Raw genomic sequence first — 21311 nt, 5'->3', positions numbered from 1 at the left:
ATTTTAGTTGTAGCCACAGCTGAAGAAAGACTTTTACTTTAAAAGTGACCATTCTCTATTTCCAGTTTATGTGCCACTTTTTTTAGTTTCACTACTGCTCAGGGAGTAGTTGGCAAGTGTTTGGAGACAAGTCATGGTCTTCCATACAAACTACAAGTAACTGCAACAACCTGCTAGTGACCAAAGCAATTACCAGGAGGTTTTCGGTGCAGCACTGTATACTTTTTTTGTAACCAGTTTCACCTAGCATCTGCGAGCAACCTTTAGCAGCCACTCACCCACCAGTTGCTGAATACCATAGACAATATAAAACATGGACGTAGCTTGGAAAAATTAACCCACTACGGAAGTGCCTTAAACCCACATTTTATCTGAAGGCCACCAGATAGCGATAGCTGTGGTTGCAAAAAGGTTTCAGGTCCTTTAGAGGTCTATGAGAAAACAGCTTTCTGAATTAACCTCTGGAAACACTTTCATGAATAATATGCTGTCTGAATAACTTGTTTTGGGTTTGTTTTTTAAATCTTGCTCATGCTGTGTTCCATCTCATCTCAAGGTTTCAGAACAGGAGTTCAGAAACCGATGCATGACATCACAGTAGCTACGTCCATCTCTTACACTGTCTATGGAGATTACACATTTTTAACTGCATAACTATTTTTTTTTTAAAACAAAAAGCATTTTCAGTGGATCTTTTTTCTTCAGTTAAGTGTTTTAAATGATGTACAGGAACAGAGCTCAGTTTAGATATAATGCTTTTGCAAATGTACACTGTGAGACTTGGTGACCAGAAATAATATTATCTCAGTGTATAACCAAGGAGGTGTGCACGCATAGAGGAGGACTAACAGAGCAGCCAAATTAATAACAGCTGGATGTTTACGCGCAGACGAGGATGAGAGTGCCAGTTGCTATGGGAACAGTAGTGTGTCTCCCACTCAGCTCAATAGCGGAGCAAGTGCACATTGCAGATCTATTAACGCAGATGATGCATTGATTGGCTCATTGATGGGGCTGTCAGACAAGTCGCCGGAAATATTTATCTTGACCATGCTAACCTCATATCTGACGCTTCCATTTCCTTTCTGCCCTGGCATTTTAATTTTTCTCTCTCGCTATTTCTATGCCAAAGCTGATTTTTTTTTTTTTTTTCATGAATGAGAGAGTGTAGACACAGGAGAGTAGGAGCTCAGCTGACAGACAGTTTCAGCTGCATAATGACAGCTTCGTTCCTCCCCTTCAGTGAATGTTTTCAACTGATATCTTACATTTAACAATATGCAATAAACTTTAGTTTAAGGCTACGCTGTATGGCCTGGTGGTGACATCACATGTGCTTGTCCGCCATTCAAAGGTTAAATTGAACAGAAAAAAGCATAATAAAATATGACTTTAAAAATGGTTTCCTTTGAGTATGTAAGCATTGGGCTTGTGGAGATTCATCTTTTGCCAGCCATCATCATGAAGGCAGTCCTCCATCATCCAGCACCACAGTCCATTTGTCCACCCATGCATTTGTCAAGTGCATGCTGGGAGAACGGCAATTTGGGTAACAGTACTTTTGGCATTTACCGGACGAAGGCGTGTTAATGTGGGCATGGAAAAATGCCAAAGGTGCATAGGTTTTTGACACAGACTTTTCAGTTAGAATAGCTGAACAAACTTTATTACTGAGTCAGAGGTCTAAAGTTCTCAAAGTTTGGACCTTGTTACAGCAAGCTGACATTCCTACAGAGATGTGAGGAAAGACAAGAGCTTCTGAAGAGCTTAAAAAATACACAGTTCACTGTAGTTAGCAGTTTTACTGGCACTTAAGTGTGTGGGCAAGTTAAGACAATGTGAAAGGTGCAGCAATGAATCAAAGCCCTTTGTGTCAACAATTTTGCATCTGCTAGCAATGACTTTGACACATATTTACATAAAGATGCAGGATTTGTTTTATGTTTAATCTTTGCAGCACATAAGCAGCTCCAGCCTGAAACTACAAATGGAGGTTAACATTGAGCAACACAGCCACACCTGTAAGTGTGTGTGCATGAGCGTGCTGTGTAGGATTTGCTTTGTCCTTGTATCTCCAACGTGAATCACCGGATTGAAATGCTGCTTTGAAGCCTCGGGAGTTTCCTCCCTCCACAAATCAGGGCTGTGTTTCAATACTTGCCACACTTCACAGATCGTTGCTAAAAGCTTTCCACATTTAGTGACACTAGCACTGCTCTGCTTAAACACCTTTTGATCCACAGAAAGAGGACCACACTTTTTTGGTCTATTGATGGCTCACGCGTTATGAGCAGTACAGTTTTTTTTTTTTGATTTATTATATATTTATTTTCAGTGCTAAAGTAACATGGTATTACTTAGCAGGTTTGCACTTTTACAAGCCACTGTAGCAATTTTACAGAGAAGCTTTTGAAAAAAAAAAAATCACTAAGCTGCCCTTCAAAATGACAGCTTGAGGTGTTAGTTGGAACAAATAAAATGTGAGTGACTCAGCTGTAACTCCCAGACATGTTGAAACTTTGCAAATGAGAATTTTAATATAAGAAAGGGAGTTTCAGAAAATCTCGTAGCACATCCTTTCATGTGCCGGTATGGATGGAATTTTTACTTTGCTGCAGCGATACCAAAGACGAGCTGAAACCATAATTATCTCCCAACCCAGTGCATTTCAGTGATCATCTGTAAAACCACAACCCTGTAATGAAAGGATGGGGAGGACGCTGCAGGACTTTTGGACTAGCTTTAGATTCCACAGGAATTGCAACCAAAAAGCCATAATGTCAGGGAACAGAGACAGGTCTGACTGTTTGTGCTATCCTAATAAACAGTCAGTTTATGAACAAACCTTAGATGCAGATCTGGCCTGCACTGGATTTGCAAAGATAGCAGCATACGGAAAACTAGAGGAAACTACAGAAAGTCTGTATTATGAATAGTTCACTATCTGGGAATGCCATAGAGTGTATATGAAAGTTATCCACCACGACATAACCCATTGGTTTGAGGACAAGAGAGCACACTTATAAATAATTGGATAATGTTACCATATACACTGCATGGGCGCATGCCAGACCCAGATAGCTCAATAGATGATTAAAATACCAGTGTTTCACTCACCAAAACAGAAGCACAGATTTCTTGGTTGGTCTGCTGGTACAATTAACTACACAGAAAGCCATTTTGTTGTCAGATAATTGCACTACCAGTGCTCCAAAAAGGCATAGACACAAGCATGCTTGAGACTTCCAGCTCAGTAGACCAAAATCTAATTAGACCAAAACTTTTTATTTATTTATTTACTTTACAAGATATAAACATCTGCTGCAGAGTTGGGCATTTTAACATGAAAGTCCATGGGGACTGACCTGCTTTTAGAGGAACTGCAGTTTTAGGAACTTGCACTGGCTTTGTTTCTCACCCCCAGAGGTTGCTACTTCTTTAATGCAGGCTCTAAAAGCTATTCAGTCCCCACAGGCAGAAACGAATTGAATCAGCCCAGTTAATTGTGGGCTATTTTCTACTAGGAATGAAAAAATTTTGACATTGTGGAGAGCAAAAGCTCTTGCAAATTTCCCTCCCTTTTTTTTCATTTAATCTTTCCCTTTTTCAGAAGGCTTGTCACATGGTGTTTATAAAGGGAATCACCAGGAAGTCACATTCTCCACGGACATCACGGAGAAGGATGCTGGTAGAGTCAGAAAAGACGTAAGACGATCTGTTCTTAGAAAAACGTACAAAAAAAATATCAGTCACTAAAATATAATGATCCGCCTGTGATGCTCAGCCACTGCACGTGACAGTGTGCGACAATCCAGCAGCCTTGTTACGCAGGCCGTCTGTAATGGTTCATCTCAGTTCATTCCAATATAGTTAGTCTGACACATGTGACTAATATCTGAATAAAGAACCCCCCACCCCCACGTAATTATGTGGTAATTAGATGCATTCAATAAAACATAAAGCTCAAGCATTTAACTAACAGAGTGTATTAGAGAACAGGAAGAGGTACAGCAGATTAAAAAAAAAGATGCTCTTGTGGAACTTGCTACATACAAACACTGTGAATGCCTGGATAGTAGAGAAAACTGTTAATTTACCAGTGGCATTACTGATTCTGGTGAAAGGTCAGATCTTTACCAATATCCTTATTGATCACTGATTAATTTTCTCATTTTTGGAAAAAAGTAGCCCAATGCAGGTTTTCAGCATCAGTGCAGCTGTTTTGTTATCTCTGTGTCTGATCAAAGCAGAATCAGTGGGGAAAAAGGCTTACGTGTGCAAAAGCTTCATTGCAAAACAATGACTGGCATCATTGTTTTGCAACGTGAAACTGTCGGAGCAACATGCCCGCACTGAGAAAAGGAAGTGATAAAATGGGAGGTATGTGATTTCAGGCGATTATTTGATTGCCATCTCTCACAACATGTTGCAGGTGATAGAAACTCACCTTTATAATGAATAAGAATAAAACACAAGCAGTGATCAAAAAATGATATGATGTTTGCTTTTGTGAAGCAAATCTGCTTTTATTCTTCCTTTACTCTTTGCTACTGGGTTGGACTACACACAACTCTATGATCCATGAATAGAACAAAAAGTATTTTAGACACAAGAAGGCTTTATTTTCAGCCAGAGTAAAAGAGTAAAAGACCTTTTCCAAGAGCTGATTGTAGGAAATTATAGGATTCAAAGGGAACACGAACGTCACTCTACTGAGCCACTGAACGGCCACTGCATCTTACATGGTGACTCATTGGGAACATTATACATCTTTAAACACCTGAAAGGAAACCAAAAATACTGAGGAGCAATCACATGCACACACATTGTGGTATGCTTGAGCACACTCGACTCTTAACAAGATTGCAGTAACTAGCTGGAGTTTGCACTGGCAACTTTGCAAGTATGACTGCTGTGCATTGCTCATCGCTCAGTTCAATAATGTAGGCTACAACAGAGAATGGGTAAAGCTACAGTCATCCCAGCTCCTGCTGCTGTACATCTGTTTTTGTCCAAATAGTAGGAGGAGGAGCACTGACATTTGATATGCAAAGGCCTTCTAATCCCCCAAGTGCATCCCAGTGTGTACGCATATCAAAGAGCACTTTTTTTCTTGCAAAATAAACCTACTATCACTTTTAATACCAAACTGACTCATTCTTTTGCCTGCAGAGAACTTCATCATAGAAGCTGAGGCTTTGTCGTTCTAGCTTACACTCATTCCCAAGCTAAATCTACCTGCATGCACAAGACGTTTCCCACCATCAACGTGACATAACAGAGTAGTAGCTTTGTGTGGGTGATACCAAAAACTAGCAGGTATAAACATTTTTCCCTCCAAACTGCAGTGACACTAAGAACATCAAATAAGCTTGCACTCCTTGCTTTTTGATGTCTGCAGGGTTAAGTGCTCTACTCGCAAAAAGGCAATGCAGCTGGTCGGGTAGCATTTGCTGACTCACTGGCACAGTCATTTCTATGTATGATCTAGCCACTATAACATCACCCACCAGTTTCAGGACTCTGAATTTTGAATAGCTTTTAGGTTGCTGCCATGTTGTTTTTGTAGAACCAGAAATGACCACATATTTTTTCATATAGTTTTATTAAAAAATGCACGTGTCAATCAAAGTGGACATGCTCCTAACTTTAAGCTTTAACAAGTCTTAAAGTCTATGGTGATTAATTGATGTGTGGAGCATATACTGTATATAAAAGATGGACATAGACACCATGGCATCACCCACTGGTTATCATAGTTTTGCTATGAAGCCTTGAAATGAATTCTTTTACATCACCCTCTTTGTGTTTTTAAACTGGATGTGATGCATGAGGAGCTAATCAAACTGAGAAACCAAGGGCTACTGCACGTTCATGGCCTAGCAACATGTATGTCATATGGTAAAGCATCTTCTGCTTTGGCCCCTTTTTTTAACTTTAGTGTTGCAGTCATTATGACTTGAATCCATAATATCGTCAGGTATGTGTTTACTAAGTCATAGAGCGAGGCAGCTGATTGCTGTTCTCACATAGCAGAACGGCTTTTTGCAACAAGAGGAGTCACCTCCTGCTCTTCATTTTTCGTCCCTAGAGGCTTCCACTTTGTTTTCGCTCAAATAACCTCAGGGTAAGTGCCACTCTACTTCTATCCTGTTAGGAACGCGTTAGTAATCTGTTGTTAAATTGGTTCTACCCTGTGTATCCATCAGACAGAGATGCTGCACTCATGTTAAGATGTTAGGACCAGTTCTAAATGCCCTTGAAGGCCAAAAAAACTTAACATCGACAATAGAATCTATTCTTGTCTGACTGATGCATCCATTTCAGAGGCCATTACTGTCAAAAAACACACACTCAGACCCAGAGGTGTCGTCATGAATAATTCCTGAGCAACTCTTGCAGGCTACTTCCTGTTCTGGTTCTGTCTGTGTGGGTATGTTTATGCATGAGGCATTCATTATTGAACTCTGAAGAGCACAGATATTCTGAGATCCCATCCAAAGGGGATGACTCAAGCATCCATGTTCAACTTCCATCATTACATAAGCTGGGAAGGTGAAGAGGTGCTCTACAGACAGCTAAATTGTGTGGAGAACAAAGGGAGAGCAGCAAAAAAGCTGATCAAAAGACACAAGTTACAATTTTAGCACAAGTGTGTGAGGACATGAGTTCCGACTCTCAACAAGGAGAAGCCGTGTCAGATGTCTGTTACACAGCCCTCATTGATTTCCTACTCTTGCAAAATTGGTGGTGGTGGCTTGTTTCTATGGTTACAGTCAGTGAACGTGAAAGGATGTCCAAGAATGATTGAAGGCACTTTGCCTTAAAAAAAACTGTGATGCAATCGCTGACATACTTGGGCCAACTCTATCATTCTGTGTCTCTCCTTATATCTGTATGTCACCATACCACTTACCGCTTTCACTGTTACTGTCTTTACTTCTTCTGGGACCTATATAGTTCTCTTCTATTCTAATTGAGCTAACTAACTAAAAGTGTTTTTATCTACAAGCCCAATTCATTCACACACTTTTTTTTTTTATACCTAAGTGCTTTGTCTAACAATCACACACTCTGCTGGATGCATCAGTGCAACTCAGGGCTCAGTATTTTGCCCAAGGATACTTCGACAGACTGGAATAGCGAGAAAATCGATCCACAGCTACCCTTCCTCTTCCTCTGAACCACCCAGCAAGCCCATGTGTTTCTGAGACAAGGTCAGCCACATTGCACAGTCAGTCATCTTTGCCATTCTCCATTTATCACTGCAAAAGAAAAACTCAGCAAAGGAGAAGCTTTGAGCCACAGTATAAACAACTGTGCTGTAAACACGACCTCTATCAACTCATCTCTTTCTGTGCACCCATTTCCTGCTGCAAGTTTAAACATACAGTAAGGAAGATAAAATGCTTGCTTTGACCCAGACCAGTGCACAGATATGGGCATAATTAGGTTTAATCTAATTCTCACCACACTGTACAGTACAGTGCACTCAGGTGTTGCTTTTTTTTTTTTTTAATGAATCAGGTTTTTTCTTTTCCCAACTCTGTTTAAATACATCAAAATAGCTTTAATACAAGGCATCTATTATTAAGGCCACTCAGGAAATATTACAGGAAACATCTGAACATCTTTTGGGAGAAATGCACTTCTGTGCATTTGAAAAAAAAAAAGCACTTGTCTGCACTTGTATAGTGCCTTTTAACTTAAGGAGGATACAAAAATCAATTTAGTGTTACTCATTCACCCATTCACCTATGCACATGCACGGCAGTGGGAATAGAGCTGACATGCCACAGCCAACGTTGCTGTTGGAAGCAACTCTGGTTGTGGCCACATGCAAAAAAAGGACAAGTAGTCATTTTTTTTTAATAGAAAAAACTTGTTTATTAAATAAATAAATACTGCACTTTTTTTTACACAATAAGTTATGCAGGACATTTTTACCCAGGTGATAATGGCTCTTAAGAGATCCTTAGAGGATGTATGGTACTGTTTTTTTTTTTTGTTTGTTTGTTTGTTTTGGTTTTTTTTTTTTTTTGTTTAAATGTCAGTCTTTCCTCCATCCTCCATCCCCCTTCCCCCACATCACCACACTGGTTCTCAGCTTAATAAGCTGAGTCCATCTGTCAGTAAAGAGAACAAATCACAGTTTTAGAGGTTAGTGTGATATTACACCCCTCCCACTCAGACACACACTCACTCATACAAGCAGCCAAACTCTGTAGCATCCTCAAATTCCTTTGCACTGGTGCCAGTAATTCCTTTGCACTGGTGATTTGGCTGTGACATACACTGTACAACATTTACAATACTCCATAGTCAAGCTCTGACATTCAGAGCAACAATTTACTGATCCCCTCTGGATTAATTCAGCTATACTCTATACAATTAAGCTGGTGCCAGCCCAGCATTTCTCGTTACTTCCCAAACATCTCTCTTTCCCCACCTCCAAACACTTGGGGATCACATTCGTACCAACATACTCTCTCCTTCCTCCCCTCCAACAGTCCACATACAAATCAGCCCTTTTCCATCCACAGTTGTTGTGCTACATTTCATTTTCTCAGTCTTTCAGTCTCTGCTTTTTTCTTTTGTTTTGTTTTACACCTTACACTGATGCCTGAGTGATTAAGATGCAGCAGTAGGATTAATTTACTCTGAGCAAATGCATCCTTGAAATCCACTCGTCTTTCACAGATTCTTTCGGCATCCTTATTCCATCGCAGTAACACGTTCGGTAGATTTGCTTGTCTGTCCAACACACATCAATGTGGGTTTAGCTGCATCTCTGCAGAAGCATATTGAGGGAATACACCATGCGCTCCCGTAGGTCAGTAGGGTAGCCAGACTTCAGCAGGGAGCTGAGTTTGAAGGTTTTGGAGACACGGTCCTCATTAATGTATGTCAGCATGTACTCATCTCTCTGGCAACACAGGATGATCTTGGTGTGATCGTGGTAAAAGTTGACCTTTGAAGATAAAAAGAAGGTTGATCGATTATAATCTTTTTATAATGTTTTTGCTATTTGTATAATCAGTATAATCTTTGATTTATCATCTAAAGTGCATTGCACTCCAACTATGCTACTCTGAGCATGCCCAGCAGCTGCTATGTTGCTGTGATAATGTGTTTACCTGGAAAGTGCCATCATTAAACAGCATCATGAGGGCGCGGTCTGACTTGAGCCACTGGAGCAGGTAAAGTCTGGGCATGTGTGCATCTGTTATAGTGCCAAGGTCCCCGCCCTGAGAAAGCAAAAGAGGAGCACATCAGGTTTAGACAGGCCGCAACGTCTCTAAGGCTACAGGGTGTGGAAAGACAAAAGAAACATAACAGCAGCATAACAAGATAAAGCCTAAACAAATGAAGAGAGTGGAGGTATAAAGATTGTTTTACTTACATCCATGAGGTTTTCCTCCATGTAATGGGAAAAGTACTTGAGCACAGTGACCTGCCCAACAAAGTGTTCAGGAACCTCACAGGTGGGAAAGACGGAGCGCTGGCCCAACTCCGCATAGTAATGGATGGTCCTGAAACCCCCCAAAAATAAAACATAGGTGGATTAGGCTAGATGACATTTTTGCATAATTTGACATGAGCAAGCTTATACAAGCTGTAAATGTTGTGACTAATAACTTTCAAATTTAAGGCAGAGTGTTGAGAAAGAATACATACTTTCTATCAGGCAGGAGGCTCATGTGAGTGCCATTGTTGAAGAGAACTCCCACGGTGTGATCAGACAACTGATAGCCGAAACCGTACTTGTTGGAGTAATCCACCCATTTAGTCACCCACTGAAGATTGCAGCTGGTTGAGCCCTGAGGAATGTCACTGGCTGTAGTGTGAGAAGACAGAGAAGGAGGATTATAATACAGCTAATGATGTAAAGAAACAATAAACTTAAATGTACGACAGATTGCAGCTAAGGTGTGTATGCATAGGTTTGAACTTTGTAAGTTTACTCACCTTTAGGCATATTCTCCAGACATCCCCTCAGCACACTTGCAACTGTCTCAGCCACACTCCCTGTCGTGCTGTCTTCCAAGCCTTTTGGAGCAGTAACAGGTGATCATTTAGCTTGACATCACAATGGTACTGAACACTACAGCTATCATATCAGATTTCTATAAAACTGATTTTCTTTCCATAATACATAAAAAAAGAATTCCAGCATGTCTCTGTTCTGTAAAGCGTGTGGGTGAACTTACATTCACTACTGCTGCTGCAGCTTCCCAGACTCCCCCTGACGATCAGACGGATGGTGTCTTGCGTCGTCGGGGACTGGCTCTCTGTTGCCGGGGCAACGGGGCTCTCGGCAGATGGCGGAAGTAGACTTCCATTCTGAGGTGGCAATGAGTGACGACAGGGTTTAGAATCTGTGAGTTTAGATCATCTCTTCCTACTATGACTCAGTGGTCACCCACAGATGCAAAGTGGTTGGCTTAAAGGTTGAAAATAAGTGCTTTTAGTGTGTTCAGAAAAATGTGCTCATTATAAAGTTTTGGTACAGCACCAGAATGACTCACTGGATTCTCCTCAACATGATATCTCAGGTCTGTTTAACTGGGGTATGAATAAGCTACCTGCAACATCACCCACACTCTTGTAAATATCCTGTTTTCTATTCTTACCTCTGACATCTTTTTGCTGTGCTGTTGGCTGATGACGGTTCTCTCCAAGTCATGCTGCAGTTTGTAAATCTCCTCTTCCTCTTTGGTTAACTTATCTATGAAGGACAACAGAAGCACAGAAAAATGAGAGGATGACCTTCATAACCAGCTCCAGGGTGATAAAATGTTTCATGCATGCTCAGTCTTAAAACTAAGTGCAATGATGCCTCGGGTTCGAGCATGATTTAAGGCTCAAATACAAACTGATAGTGTGACAAGTGGTATATTAAGAAGCAGAAAAGGACTTAAATGTTGTTGCAATACTCACTTAGAGTCTCGTAGTACTTGACCTTGTCCCGCTTCCCACCAAACAGTGCTGCAGCAGCTTTCTTGAAGAAGCTCTTGGCGGGACTAGAGATATGGAAATCTGGTGCCGAATGGCAGCAGCTAGCAGGCAGACGTTCTGGACTGAAGCCCTGTGAAGAATGAAAGTGGTGGAAAGGTCAACATGCATCTAGTGGGAAGGAGGTAGGTTCATTGTTAAACTCCTACACAGTGACAGTCACAGAGCACAACACACTGACAGAGAGGTGACAATCATTTCTAACCTGTGTGAAGAAGTCATGCCTTAGAATGTGCTCCAGGTTGGGTCTGTCTTCTGGCATCTTGGCCAGCAGGCTGGCGATTAGCTGCTTAGCCTGTGGTGACAGGGACGAGGGAAGGGAGTAGCGGGCTTCTCTAATACACCTGTATGTCTCCTTCAGGTTGGTGGTTTCAAAAGGAGGTCTGCCCAACAGCATTGTGTACCTGGAACAGGAAAGAAGAGCATTGAGTGAGGGAGCTATTTATGCCTCAGAAAATGTGCAGGCAGTTTATCACACATTTCTAAGTGAAGGAAGCAAGACAAGAATATGCCTGTCCATGAAATCTGATACCAATATAGATCTAGTTTCTTAATAAGTTATAACTAAACCTTTTGAAATTCCCTAATGCTGGATTTATAGGTATCCTACTCACATTACACAGCCTAAGGCCCAGATGTCTGATTCACAGCCGTGGCCCTGCTTGTTGAGAACCTCAGGGGACAGGTAGTTGGGAGTCCCGCAGATCGTCTTCCTCCTGTTTCCTGCTGGCTCCAACTTGGCAGCCAGACCAAAGTCCCCGACCTTGAGCTCCATCGTCTCGTTCACAAAAAAGTTACCTGTCGGGAAGAAAGGGAATGAGACGATGAGCACTTGATATTCAACCCAGGATCAAAGCATGAGCACAGCAAAAGATCCAGCATAGACCTTTTTTGATGAACTGACTGAAAGTTAGTTACAAAAATAATATCCTCCCTGCACTTAATGCATCTAAAAAATTATGCACAGCAGTGTAGTATTTCACCATCGCACTCACTAACCAAGTTTCAGGTCTCTGTGAAGGATTTCTTGTTCATGCAGGTACTTCAGTCCAGACACAATCTGCCTCAGGTAATAACGCACCTCTGGCTCGGTAAGCACTTTGCGGACCTTCAGGATGTGGGCTAATGACTGCAAAAAGACCAAGCATACAGAAGAGACTAATTATAGAGCTTTCCAAGAAATAAGCATTGTCCTCTGTAAAGAAAAGCTTATCACACTTGACTACTTTCTTTAATCTCTAAAATTGTGGTAAGTTATAGGTTTTCTATTTCCTACAGTTAATTAAAACGCTAAAGCTTTTTTATAGAGGGGGCACACTCTGAATACCAAGTACTGCCTCGCTGCTTTTGGGTGCAATGCAGGTGTTAGTCAAATTTGAAACACAGTGGTGGTGAGATCATTTAAAATTTAGTATGCGGGACAACAGCACTTACTTTTCTACTGCAGTACTCCAACAGGATGTAGATGTTCTCCTTGTCCTCGAAATGGTGATAAAAGTGCACGATGTGTTTATGGTGCAGTACTCTGTGCAGCTCAATTTCCCTGTCAATCTAGCGGAAGGAAAGACAAAACAGTCACGATTTTAAATGCCTACATTTTTTTTAATCTGTTGTCCTGTAGAACACCAGTGCGCTGAAGCCCCGGAGTTGTGCGCTTACCTTCTCCCGTTGGTGAGGTTTGGAGACGCGCGCATGTGGAATGATTTTGGCTGCGTAAACTTTGCTGGTGGAGAGATCCGTCATCTCATAACATTTAGCAAACCCTCCCTGGAAAAAAAAAAGGGGGAAAAAACACTGTTAGCATACTTTGTCTTCAGGTTACGTGGTAAATCCCAAGAAAAAGACAGAAAAAAAAGTGGAGTGCAGACTTTATGCTACCTTTCCCAAAACTTTTCCACGGCAGTAGCACTTCCCCGTGGCAGGATCAGTGATTATCCTGGCCATTTCTGAGGGTGCGCTGCGCTCATCCATTTTCTTTCGGCGAGGCTCGCAGGACCTCTGCGTCGATTCACACATGGTGCTGCTGTTTGTCTGTTGGGGCCCGACAGTTCTCTGTACTTCCATGAGACGTGATCCTTGTCGTCCTGCACTCAGAATGCAGCCCCGAGAGCCCGTCCAGGAGTCTTTATACCCTGGCACCCAACCCTCCCCGCTGTCTGCCGCCCTCTCTCTGACGTCACGCGGCGAAATGAGAGAACGGGGTCTGGGTGATATCGATTACCTCACATGTACGTTTGTGTTGGCGGTGGCACAGATATGAAAAAAAAAAAATAAATAAATAAAACATAAAGAGGCGTGTGGATCCTGGAGGTTTAAATTATCATATATTTATATTTTTTTGCAATAAGCAGTCGCATTCACTTTAATATAAAAAACAGCCATGTGCTGTAGGTTAATTATTTAATTCATGAGATCCAGGCAGATAAATAGCTCTTAAATTCTGGTGCAAAATATATTTATATGCCCACTATGCTGAGGAGAACTATTTGTATTCTATTCATGCTCACATTATCCGGTTTTTGCTCCGAGCTCAGTTTGGAGCACTAGCGTCCTCAGGTGGAGATTTTGGACATTATTCAGAGTAAACCGCAAGTTTCAGGTTCGGTACGTTTATCAACATCTACACATGCAATTCACGGCAACCGAACAATTACACGTGGGACTTTATTGAACTGGTTAGTGGGATGCAAACTGTGGTACAGCATAAGCAGAGAGGATGCAGAGGTAGATTTTGTTTTCATAGGCAGTTCATTGAAACAAAAGAAATAGCAGTATTAAAAACCAATTACTATTGCAGGTGTGCAGATATTTCAGTGATATGCACATGGCAGTAGAAAGCACATTCCTCCGCAAGGCTGAAAATTCCAACTGCATGTGTAACACAAACAAACTGGAGAGACTTTCATTGGAAAATGCGCAAAAACTTAGGGTTACATATTTCAACACATGTTCAGATCACTGTAAACAAACAAGCAAAGCTTATCCATAGCTCTCATAATAAAATGCATGCATCTCTGTATTGCAAAGAGCTCAGATGTCCACTTATGGTTATAGTGTGGCTGTGCGCGCCATAACTAGGTGTATTGTCGGAAGACCCAACAAACCAATCTCAAAAATGACTTCAAGCAAGACATTTATTTTAAAACATACACACGCACACACATAGACACACACACACAAGTAAACACAGCATTTGAATTTAACTTCAACGTCACAAAACCAAAGTGAAACAAAACTATTCACAGTATCTCTTGCAGCATGCTAATGAGGACGTTTACTAGAGCTGATGCTGGAATTAAATTATTTGCAGTGGGAGAGCTCTCAAAGAGCCACAGACATATTCTTTACAGTGATGCATGATAACATTTACAGCAAGGATTTCTGCAATATGGCTCATACTGCATTGGTTCTGAAAGTGCAGAGACTGAAAAAAAATACTGCAGGCGTCAAGTGAAATCATTCTGACATTTTGCTGCTTAGTCAGAGTCCTTCTTTGTTTAGAGACATCTTTGAAAGATCGCTCAGGGTCAGCGTTTATAACTGACAGACTACCAATTTATGCTCTCTTTGTCTGGGATTCATATCATATTATTTTGCACTTACTGTCCAAGAACAAAGTCCCTGGAGGGTTGAGTGCTGTTTTGAGTGACAGTTCTGATAAGTCACAGTCATTTATTGCATCACTGTGTTTGGTTCACGTTTTTTTAGGTACGAGCGCACGGTGCCGATGTCGTAAGCAAAAGTCTGGTCAAGTCCAGAACCAGCGGACAACTGCTGTGGCCAGTTAGGGAAAGGAAAACGGCAAGCGATAACAAGCGCGTCATCTGAAAGCTCTTTCACCAGCTTCTCTCCGAGCACCTCCATCTGTAGACCAGTGAGAGAAGCCAAATTAGCATGGCATCAAATGATCGCCGGCAAATGAAAGAAATCATTCTTCACAGGAAAACCACTCACCACTCCCGGAGCAAGAAACGCTGTCACATTATTATATGAAGACAAATCAGTCTAAAAGAAAGAGACAAACATGGTCAAATTACAGCTATTAACAGATATAAAAGGAAAGTCGTTTCCATCACAGTCTTACTTTCCAGAAATCTTTTTTAACGAAGACTGCCTGCCCGGAGGGTGTTCCTGCCCAGCGGGCCTTGCTCCTAGCATATGTCACTAAAATGGAGTTGATCTCAAAGCCTGTGCACTGGAAACCTGCAGCAGAGGCTGCAAACACCTAGAAAGCAAATAGATGGCATTTACAAAACACTCACATTCAAACTCCAGCACTGATTCAAATCATGACATATTATCAGTCTAGCTTGCACAGATATGTTTTTTTTTTTTTGTAAGAGAGGGACATTTACTCACCAGTCTTCCATCTCCTGATCCCAGATCTGCTAAACGACCTGATCTGCCCTCGAGCAGCTTCATCACATTCGCTGTCTGATCTTTACTGGAGGGCAAATAGGGCACCTGGACCACATGTGCAAGTCAATACACATGACAGGTAGTAGGGTAATTATTTTAGGTCTATCAAGTTAGTATATAAAAGCTTGAACATGGAAGATACTGATCTCTCAAGAATCTGTTGCCCTATTGTGCAAACTGAAAGTATCCATTACAAAGTTATTAACATTAATGTATGTTGACTAACACACAAATTCCCTTCATTTGATGTTAAAACATGAGTGCAAAAACTTCACATTAAATGTAGTTGTGTTCACAACAGTCAAGCCATCTGTGACTTTAACCTTGAGTCAGCTCTCCCACTCACTGTCAGTGGAACTGCTGCGCCAAATTACAATTTCAGCAGGACCCTCTGGTTTCCAGCTGTGGTAAACAGCTTTAATCGACCACAATGTACAAAACCATTTTTCTCCTAACATAACATGTTTTACATGAGCTGTAGCTGGGATCATGTCATTAATCCAAAACACACACACACACACATATATATATATATATATATATATATATATATATATATATATATATATATATATATATATATATATAAAGACATATGTTGGCAAAAGCAATATAGCAGACTGAGATTAACAAGCCATTATGGTGCATTTCTCCAAAGAAGGTAATCATAATCATAGACTTACCACTTTCTTCCTTCCCACATTGTTGCATGGAGCTCTATGCTCCAAATAAGCAAATAATCATTGTTAATGTGCAAGTCATGTTTCACGGTGGCTGAACTGATTTGATTTCATGCATGCAGCATTTGATTTGCGAGGCAGAGCGGGCAGATAAAAATGTATAAATAAAAAAATCTTAGGTACCATGAGCTTCCACGGGATTTTGCGGAAGCCTGGTATGGTGAAGAGGCTCCATAATCCATACAGGCCTGTGAGAAGAGCACCTGTGCAGGCTGAAAAGATGGGATGAGGTCTGTTGGTAGACAAGACCCTGTCATGGTCTTGAAGGATCACTTCAATGGAGTCTTCCATCGCAAACTGTTGCAGGAGGGGTTAATAATAAATAAAGGGGAAATATAACTGCGGTCTGTAATAACCAAAATGTTACTTGTATGTGAATATCTCACTCTCTCTTCTAATTGAAGTGAACTGGTTTATTTAGGTCAAGTGACACTGAGAGATAAGGATGCATCAGCAGAGCTTCTATTTAAATAATTATGTTTGTTTTATTTTTGTGATTATGCACAACCCTCATTTCTTCATTTTGCTTCCAAGGAGCCAGACTTTTCTTTCTTTGCACTGTTGCCTCACAGCAACATGGTGGGTTCGAATCCACCATCTGGCCAGGGGCTTTCTGTGTGGACTTTACATGTTCTCCCCATGTCTGTGTGGGTTCTCTCCGGGTACTCCGGCTTTTTCCCACAGTCCAAAGACTGTGGGAAGAAGGTGGGGATTAAGTTAATTGGTGATTCTAAATTGCTCATAGGTGTGAATGTGAGTTGGCTGTCTCTCTGTGTCACCCCTGTGACAGACTGGTCACCTGTCCAGGGTGTACCCTACCTCTCGCCCTATGACAACTGGGAGAGGCTCTAGCCCCCCACCCCTTTTTTTGTTTGCTTGTTAAGCCACTTAACACTGACCTATGAAACATTCAAGCATAACAAATGGTCTGTCCTTAAAAAGGTAACTGGATAAGTGAAGGACAAAAAAAGAAAAAGAAATGGCAGGCAGATGAACAATATCTGAATATCACGTGTTTAAGAAATAGGGAGAAAAAAAAAGCTGACACAGAATATAAGAGATGCATCATGAAAGAGGTCAGGCGAATGGTACAACCGTCATTGTCTACAGCCCTCTGTAAAATATGGTTGGGCTGCAAGGGCTGCATTTCAGCCAGTGCTGTTAAGGATCTTATCAAAATTGATGGAATTATGAGCACACAATTTTGATCCACCATGCAAAACATCTGGAAAGCAGCTGATTGATACAACTTAATTTTTCAGCATGGCAATGATCTCAAGCACACTGCCAATGTAGTAAAAATATACAGATAGAAAAGAAAAAAACACACAAAGGAACACTATCAGTCATGGACTGGCCTCCCCAGAGCCTGTATTATTGAAGCAGTGTGGGATCATCCTGACAGAGAATGAAACAAAAGGCAGCCAATATCCAAAGAAGAGCTTTCAGTGTCCTTCAAGAAGCCTGGAGAACTTTTCCTGAAGACTACTTCAAGAAGTTATAAGAAAGCTTGCCTAAGAGAGTTTGTGTTGGCTGTGTTGAATAATAAAGGTGGTCATACCAAATACTGACTTTCAGGCTTGTTAGATTTGTACAAACTCTGCTTTTGCCTTATGTTTCCATGTACTGTATGTTTGCGCATGTTTCAGTAAATGGCTACATCTATTTCCCATTTTCCTAGCAAAATATAATAAAAATGACGTGGTTCAAGACTTTTGCACAGTACTGTAGTTATATGAAAGTATTGATTAATGGCACTAAGTGTTCCCTCCAACACAAATCAGTGATCACCAAGCTACGCCTTCTGGTCACGAACTGTCTCTTGCTGGGGTTATAAAAACAGAGACACCCACACACACTGAAGACCAGAGCTTCCTTTGTGACGACTGTGTGGTTCTATCAAATTCTGCCACGTCATTTACAGTGAAAAAGTCAGGCAGTGCAAGGAGCTGTGGATTTCTTTCTGGATATTCTTTAAGAACTGATATTTTGCTGATTCAATTTAATCACTTAGAACTGGAATTTCAGCCACTCTTACCCTGTGTGACCAGACCGTTAAACTTGGCGTTTGTCAAATCTTCAGCTTTATTTGGTGTAGATATGCAAATACCCAGCGCGTTCTTTTGTTCCATGCTATTGCTACTGTCCCATCTTTTTAAGCCAGTTCCTTACTGCACATGGTCCTGGGTCCTTTTGACCCAATGTGTTTTGTTTTGTAATGCATTTATCTTTTCTGGGTTTCTTTTGTTGTGGGATTTGGTTGTGTTTTGATTTCTAGTTCCCTGGTGTTCAGTGTCTAGTCTGCATCTTTGTTTCCTTGTCTGACTTCCTGTTTTATTTTGATAGTCTTCTGGTCCCTGTGTGTTGTGTGTTCCCAGCTCTCCTGCGTGTCCTCAGTTGTCGTCAGTGTTGTTTTCAGCATTTTGTCTGTTTGACTCCTGGTCCTGCTGTGTGCTATCTGCTCCAATTTTATGTTTTTGTCTTTGGTTCTGCACCTGATAAAATAAAGCCTTAATTTAATTTAAGCTTTCCGACTGATGTATCCTGCATTGGGGTTCTCTTCCTTTCCTTCCACAGCGTTACATGACAGAAACTCTGCATGACTACGCAGCTCAAACACACAGAAGACCAATGGTTTCTGTTTCCATACTTCTGCATTCACTTTTATTTCCTAAAACTGTCCTTTGTACATCTATGTTCACAAGGCTTTGTCATCACACCGTCCTATGTACCTCATGGTTCCTTCCACCCTGTCCTCCCTGCTCTGTTCCTGTAATGTGAAGAGCGCGATCTCCTGTGTCCTTGGCTACTGATGAACAATCCTCTCATCAGTTACACATTAAAAGGGCGAGCAAGAAAGCACAAATACGGACCCGACAAGGAAGTAGACTGTTGAAGTTTAGGGTTACGAGAGATTATCCACTGATCTCAAATAAAACTGGCAACCACAACTTCGCCCTGACCTCTCTGTACCTTTGGAGGGCACAATAGAAACTGTTCAGCCAAAAGAGCTGAAATCCACCACCTTTTATCCTTGAGATATTTAGTTATAGCAAAGTATAGTAACCTTACTTGGGCTTCTACAAAAAAACAAAACAAAAAATATCTATAGATACAAACAAACAGAAAAACTGACTTGTGTAAAAGTCAGCCAATCCTGAGTGGACAGGATGAAACTCCTGTTCTTTTCAAAGTTCACATAATGGAACACATCTAACATCTGGAAGGGAAGGGGGAAAATATGTTTACAATAATATTTACAAGAAAATCTACCAAACAAAACATGTATTGATATAAATTAGAATGCTGTTTATTTTAAACAGGCTCATTATACAGATTCAGATACACTCAGTTCCACAGTGGCTGAGCATTGTGTTTAGAGAGGTCACAATCATATGGCTACATTTATTTCCACAAAGGTGTTGATTACACACACTTAATATTCTGCAACTATACAGAGATCAGGGGAGAAAACATCAAGCCTCAGTGTGTGCCATGTGCAAATATTTTGTTCAATTCTGTCCCTCTGGCACTGTGTTGACCTGCAAATGACCCACTGTTTTCCTGCTTTGGGCTTACTTTTGCTAGAGTGCAGTTTTCTGTGTGCGTGCGTGCGTGTGTGTGTTTATCTTAGAGTTTTTGTGTGTTTCCTCGGTTTGCTGGCGGCCTTTTAGGTTGTGCGGATGAGGAGAATTAAACCGGGAGTTTAGAGGGTGCTAGTGTTCAAAAATGTTCTCTACTGTTATAAAGAGAGCAAGATATTTTCTACCAAAATATAAAGAATTGAGGGTTTGGCTCAAGACTATTGCACATTACTGTACATGGGTATGAGACTAGCTAGGGACAAAAAATTTTGGAGTGAAATACAACACAAATTCATTGTGATTATCTGCCTCGATAATTCGGCTAATATTCCATTTCATAAATAAAGTACATAAATAATCCATATAATAAAGAGACTTCTTCTAATTTAAATCACTGCTGTTTTTGGCTACTTACTGGACAATAAGATCTAAGATCAGTATTAGGAATTCTGAATTCCAAAAAGCTCCATATACATAAGAATGTATCATTTTGGTCAGGTGGCTTTTTAAAGAAACTGGTTACTCTGTAGGTTTGTAAATTATCATAATAATGTGAGTTTTTAAAAAAAAATCATGGGTGTGTTGTATTTCATAGGGAAAGCAACATACGAATAACTTAAAATTCTCCCTTTGTAAACGACTTACGTCCTCATTTTATTACTTAATGGGGTGAAGTAAGGTTATAAAGCAAGCTGATTTGTACACTTACTGCTGTTATTCATTACCACAAGACAGCCTGTCTATGAGCTTCCACAGCACATACCACCAGAGCAGCTTTTCCGACAGCAGGTGGGGCTACAGTGACCTTTTGGTCGCCCACAAACCTTCTAGAAAAGTTCTGTTTACAATATTGAGCTCATGTACCGAAACTATCTGAAACAACAATCCTGTTTATTCTCGACAACGAGGATCTCCAACAGTACAAACTACCCTGAAAGAGCTACTTTCAGACGCGCAGACGTATCTTGAGGGTTTTGGATTCTGGATGCAGTCGGTGCAAACGCATGCACAGTTCCAGCAGGACAGACGCAAAAACAGCTCAGGGTGTGTGTGTAGAGTGGGAAAATTTGTAAAGTAGTAATAAAGTCTAATATATTATTGACGCTTCTATCTCTGCAGCTTACCTGACCCTCCCTTTCGTCTGCTGCGCATTCAGCAGCACGCACACACAGATCCTCCAGTCAGCAGCGCTCAGTCAGCACGTCCCGCCCTCTGTCTTCCTGCTTCCTATCAGTGCCTGAGATAACGCACCCGACAGCTGACTGGATCCGAGTAGTACTCCACAGTTATTTCATACCTCCTGAGTCTGTGTTAGTTATCGCATGGTGGACTATTATGAGATAAGCCACGTAGGATTCAGGTGTGCAAAGCGTAAAAAGGCTCTAATTAATATAATTAGTTATTTTAAAAATGTGCTCGGAATGCTTCAAATAATCGAGCCTGTGGGTGCTTAATTATGATCCTACATTTTGGCTACCTCTCTGAGCCATCTAATTATACTGTTTATAATTATAATCGCACCGGCCCTAAACGAAAATTATAATTGCAAAGT

At 41.0% G+C, this 21311-nt stretch overlaps 2 protein-coding genes across 4 annotated transcripts; both read right to left on the bottom strand.

The window, feature by feature from the left end:
- Nucleotides 1–7910: 7910 nt before the first annotated feature.
- Nucleotides 7911–13099, bottom strand: plk2b (polo-like kinase 2b (Drosophila)). The gene is made up of 14 exons (XM_030737935.1): nt 12895–13099; nt 12676–12783; nt 12451–12567; nt 12016–12145; nt 11631–11814; nt 11222–11420; nt 10942–11089; nt 10635–10729; nt 10212–10344; nt 9970–10050; nt 9679–9838; nt 9404–9533; nt 9138–9248; nt 7911–8971 (listed from the first exon to the last, which is right to left on the bottom strand). Exons 1-14 carry the CDS (start codon nt 13078–13080, stop codon nt 8780–8782), a joined length of 1974 nt encoding a protein of 657 aa, XP_030593795.1. The 5' UTR covers nt 13081–13099; the 3' UTR covers nt 7911–8779.
- Nucleotides 13100–14000: 901 nt separating this feature from the next.
- On the bottom strand, nt 14001–20954 carry LOC115785955 (ATP synthase subunit C lysine N-methyltransferase). Of its 3 annotated transcripts, XM_030737907.1 has the most exons (7): nt 20884–20954; nt 16299–16472; nt 16119–16157; nt 15376–15480; nt 15101–15241; nt 14971–15021; nt 14001–14880 (listed from the first exon to the last, which is right to left on the bottom strand). In XM_030737907.1, exons 2-7 carry the CDS (start codon nt 16464–16466, stop codon nt 14689–14691), a joined length of 696 nt encoding a protein of 231 aa, XP_030593767.1. In that variant the 5' UTR covers nt 16467–16472; nt 20884–20954; the 3' UTR covers nt 14001–14688. The 3 variants fall into 3 exon arrangements, with proteins under 3 accessions (XP_030593767.1, XP_030593770.1, XP_030593769.1); XM_030737910.1 differs by lacking the exon at nt 16119–16157; XM_030737909.1 differs by lacking the exon at nt 20884–20954 and having other exon boundaries at nt 16299–16627.
- Nucleotides 20955–21311: the final 357 nt, after the last annotated feature.

The sequence above is a fragment of the Archocentrus centrarchus genome, chromosome 9 (assembly GCF_007364275.1).
Source record: "Archocentrus centrarchus isolate MPI-CPG fArcCen1 chromosome 9, fArcCen1, whole genome shotgun sequence".
NCBI lineage: Eukaryota > Metazoa > Chordata > Actinopteri > Cichliformes > Cichlidae > Archocentrus > Archocentrus centrarchus.
The sequence above is the reverse complement of the archived record's forward strand: the minus strand, read 5'-3'. Positions and strand labels throughout refer to the sequence as shown.

Excerpts from the sequence above, each read along its gene's own strand:
- LOC115785955 (XM_030737907.1), bottom strand. The coding sequence starts at position 16,466 with ATGGAAGACTCCATTGAAGTGATCCTTCAAGACCATGACAGGGTCTTG. Across the intron at positions 15,242-15,375 it reads GATCAGGAGATGGAAGACTG|GTGTTTGCAGCCTCTGCTGC; the intron begins GTGAGTAAATGT and ends TTTGCTTTCTAG. Across the intron at positions 14,881-14,970 it reads CGTTTCTTGCTCCGGGAGTG|ATGGAGGTGCTCGGAGAGAA; the intron begins GTGAGTGGTTTT and ends ACTGGTCTACAG.
- plk2b (XM_030737935.1), bottom strand. The coding sequence starts at position 13,080 with ATGGAAGTACAGAGAACTGTCGGGCCCCAACAGACAAACAGCAGCACC. Across the intron at positions 10,051-10,211 it reads CTGCAGCAGCAGTAGTGAAT|GCTTGGAAGACAGCACGACA; the intron begins GTAAGTTCACCC and ends CTGCTCCAAAAG. Across the intron at positions 9,839-9,969 it reads TCTGGAGAATATGCCTAAAG|CCAGTGACATTCCTCAGGGC; the intron begins GTGAGTAAACTT and ends CTCACACTACAG.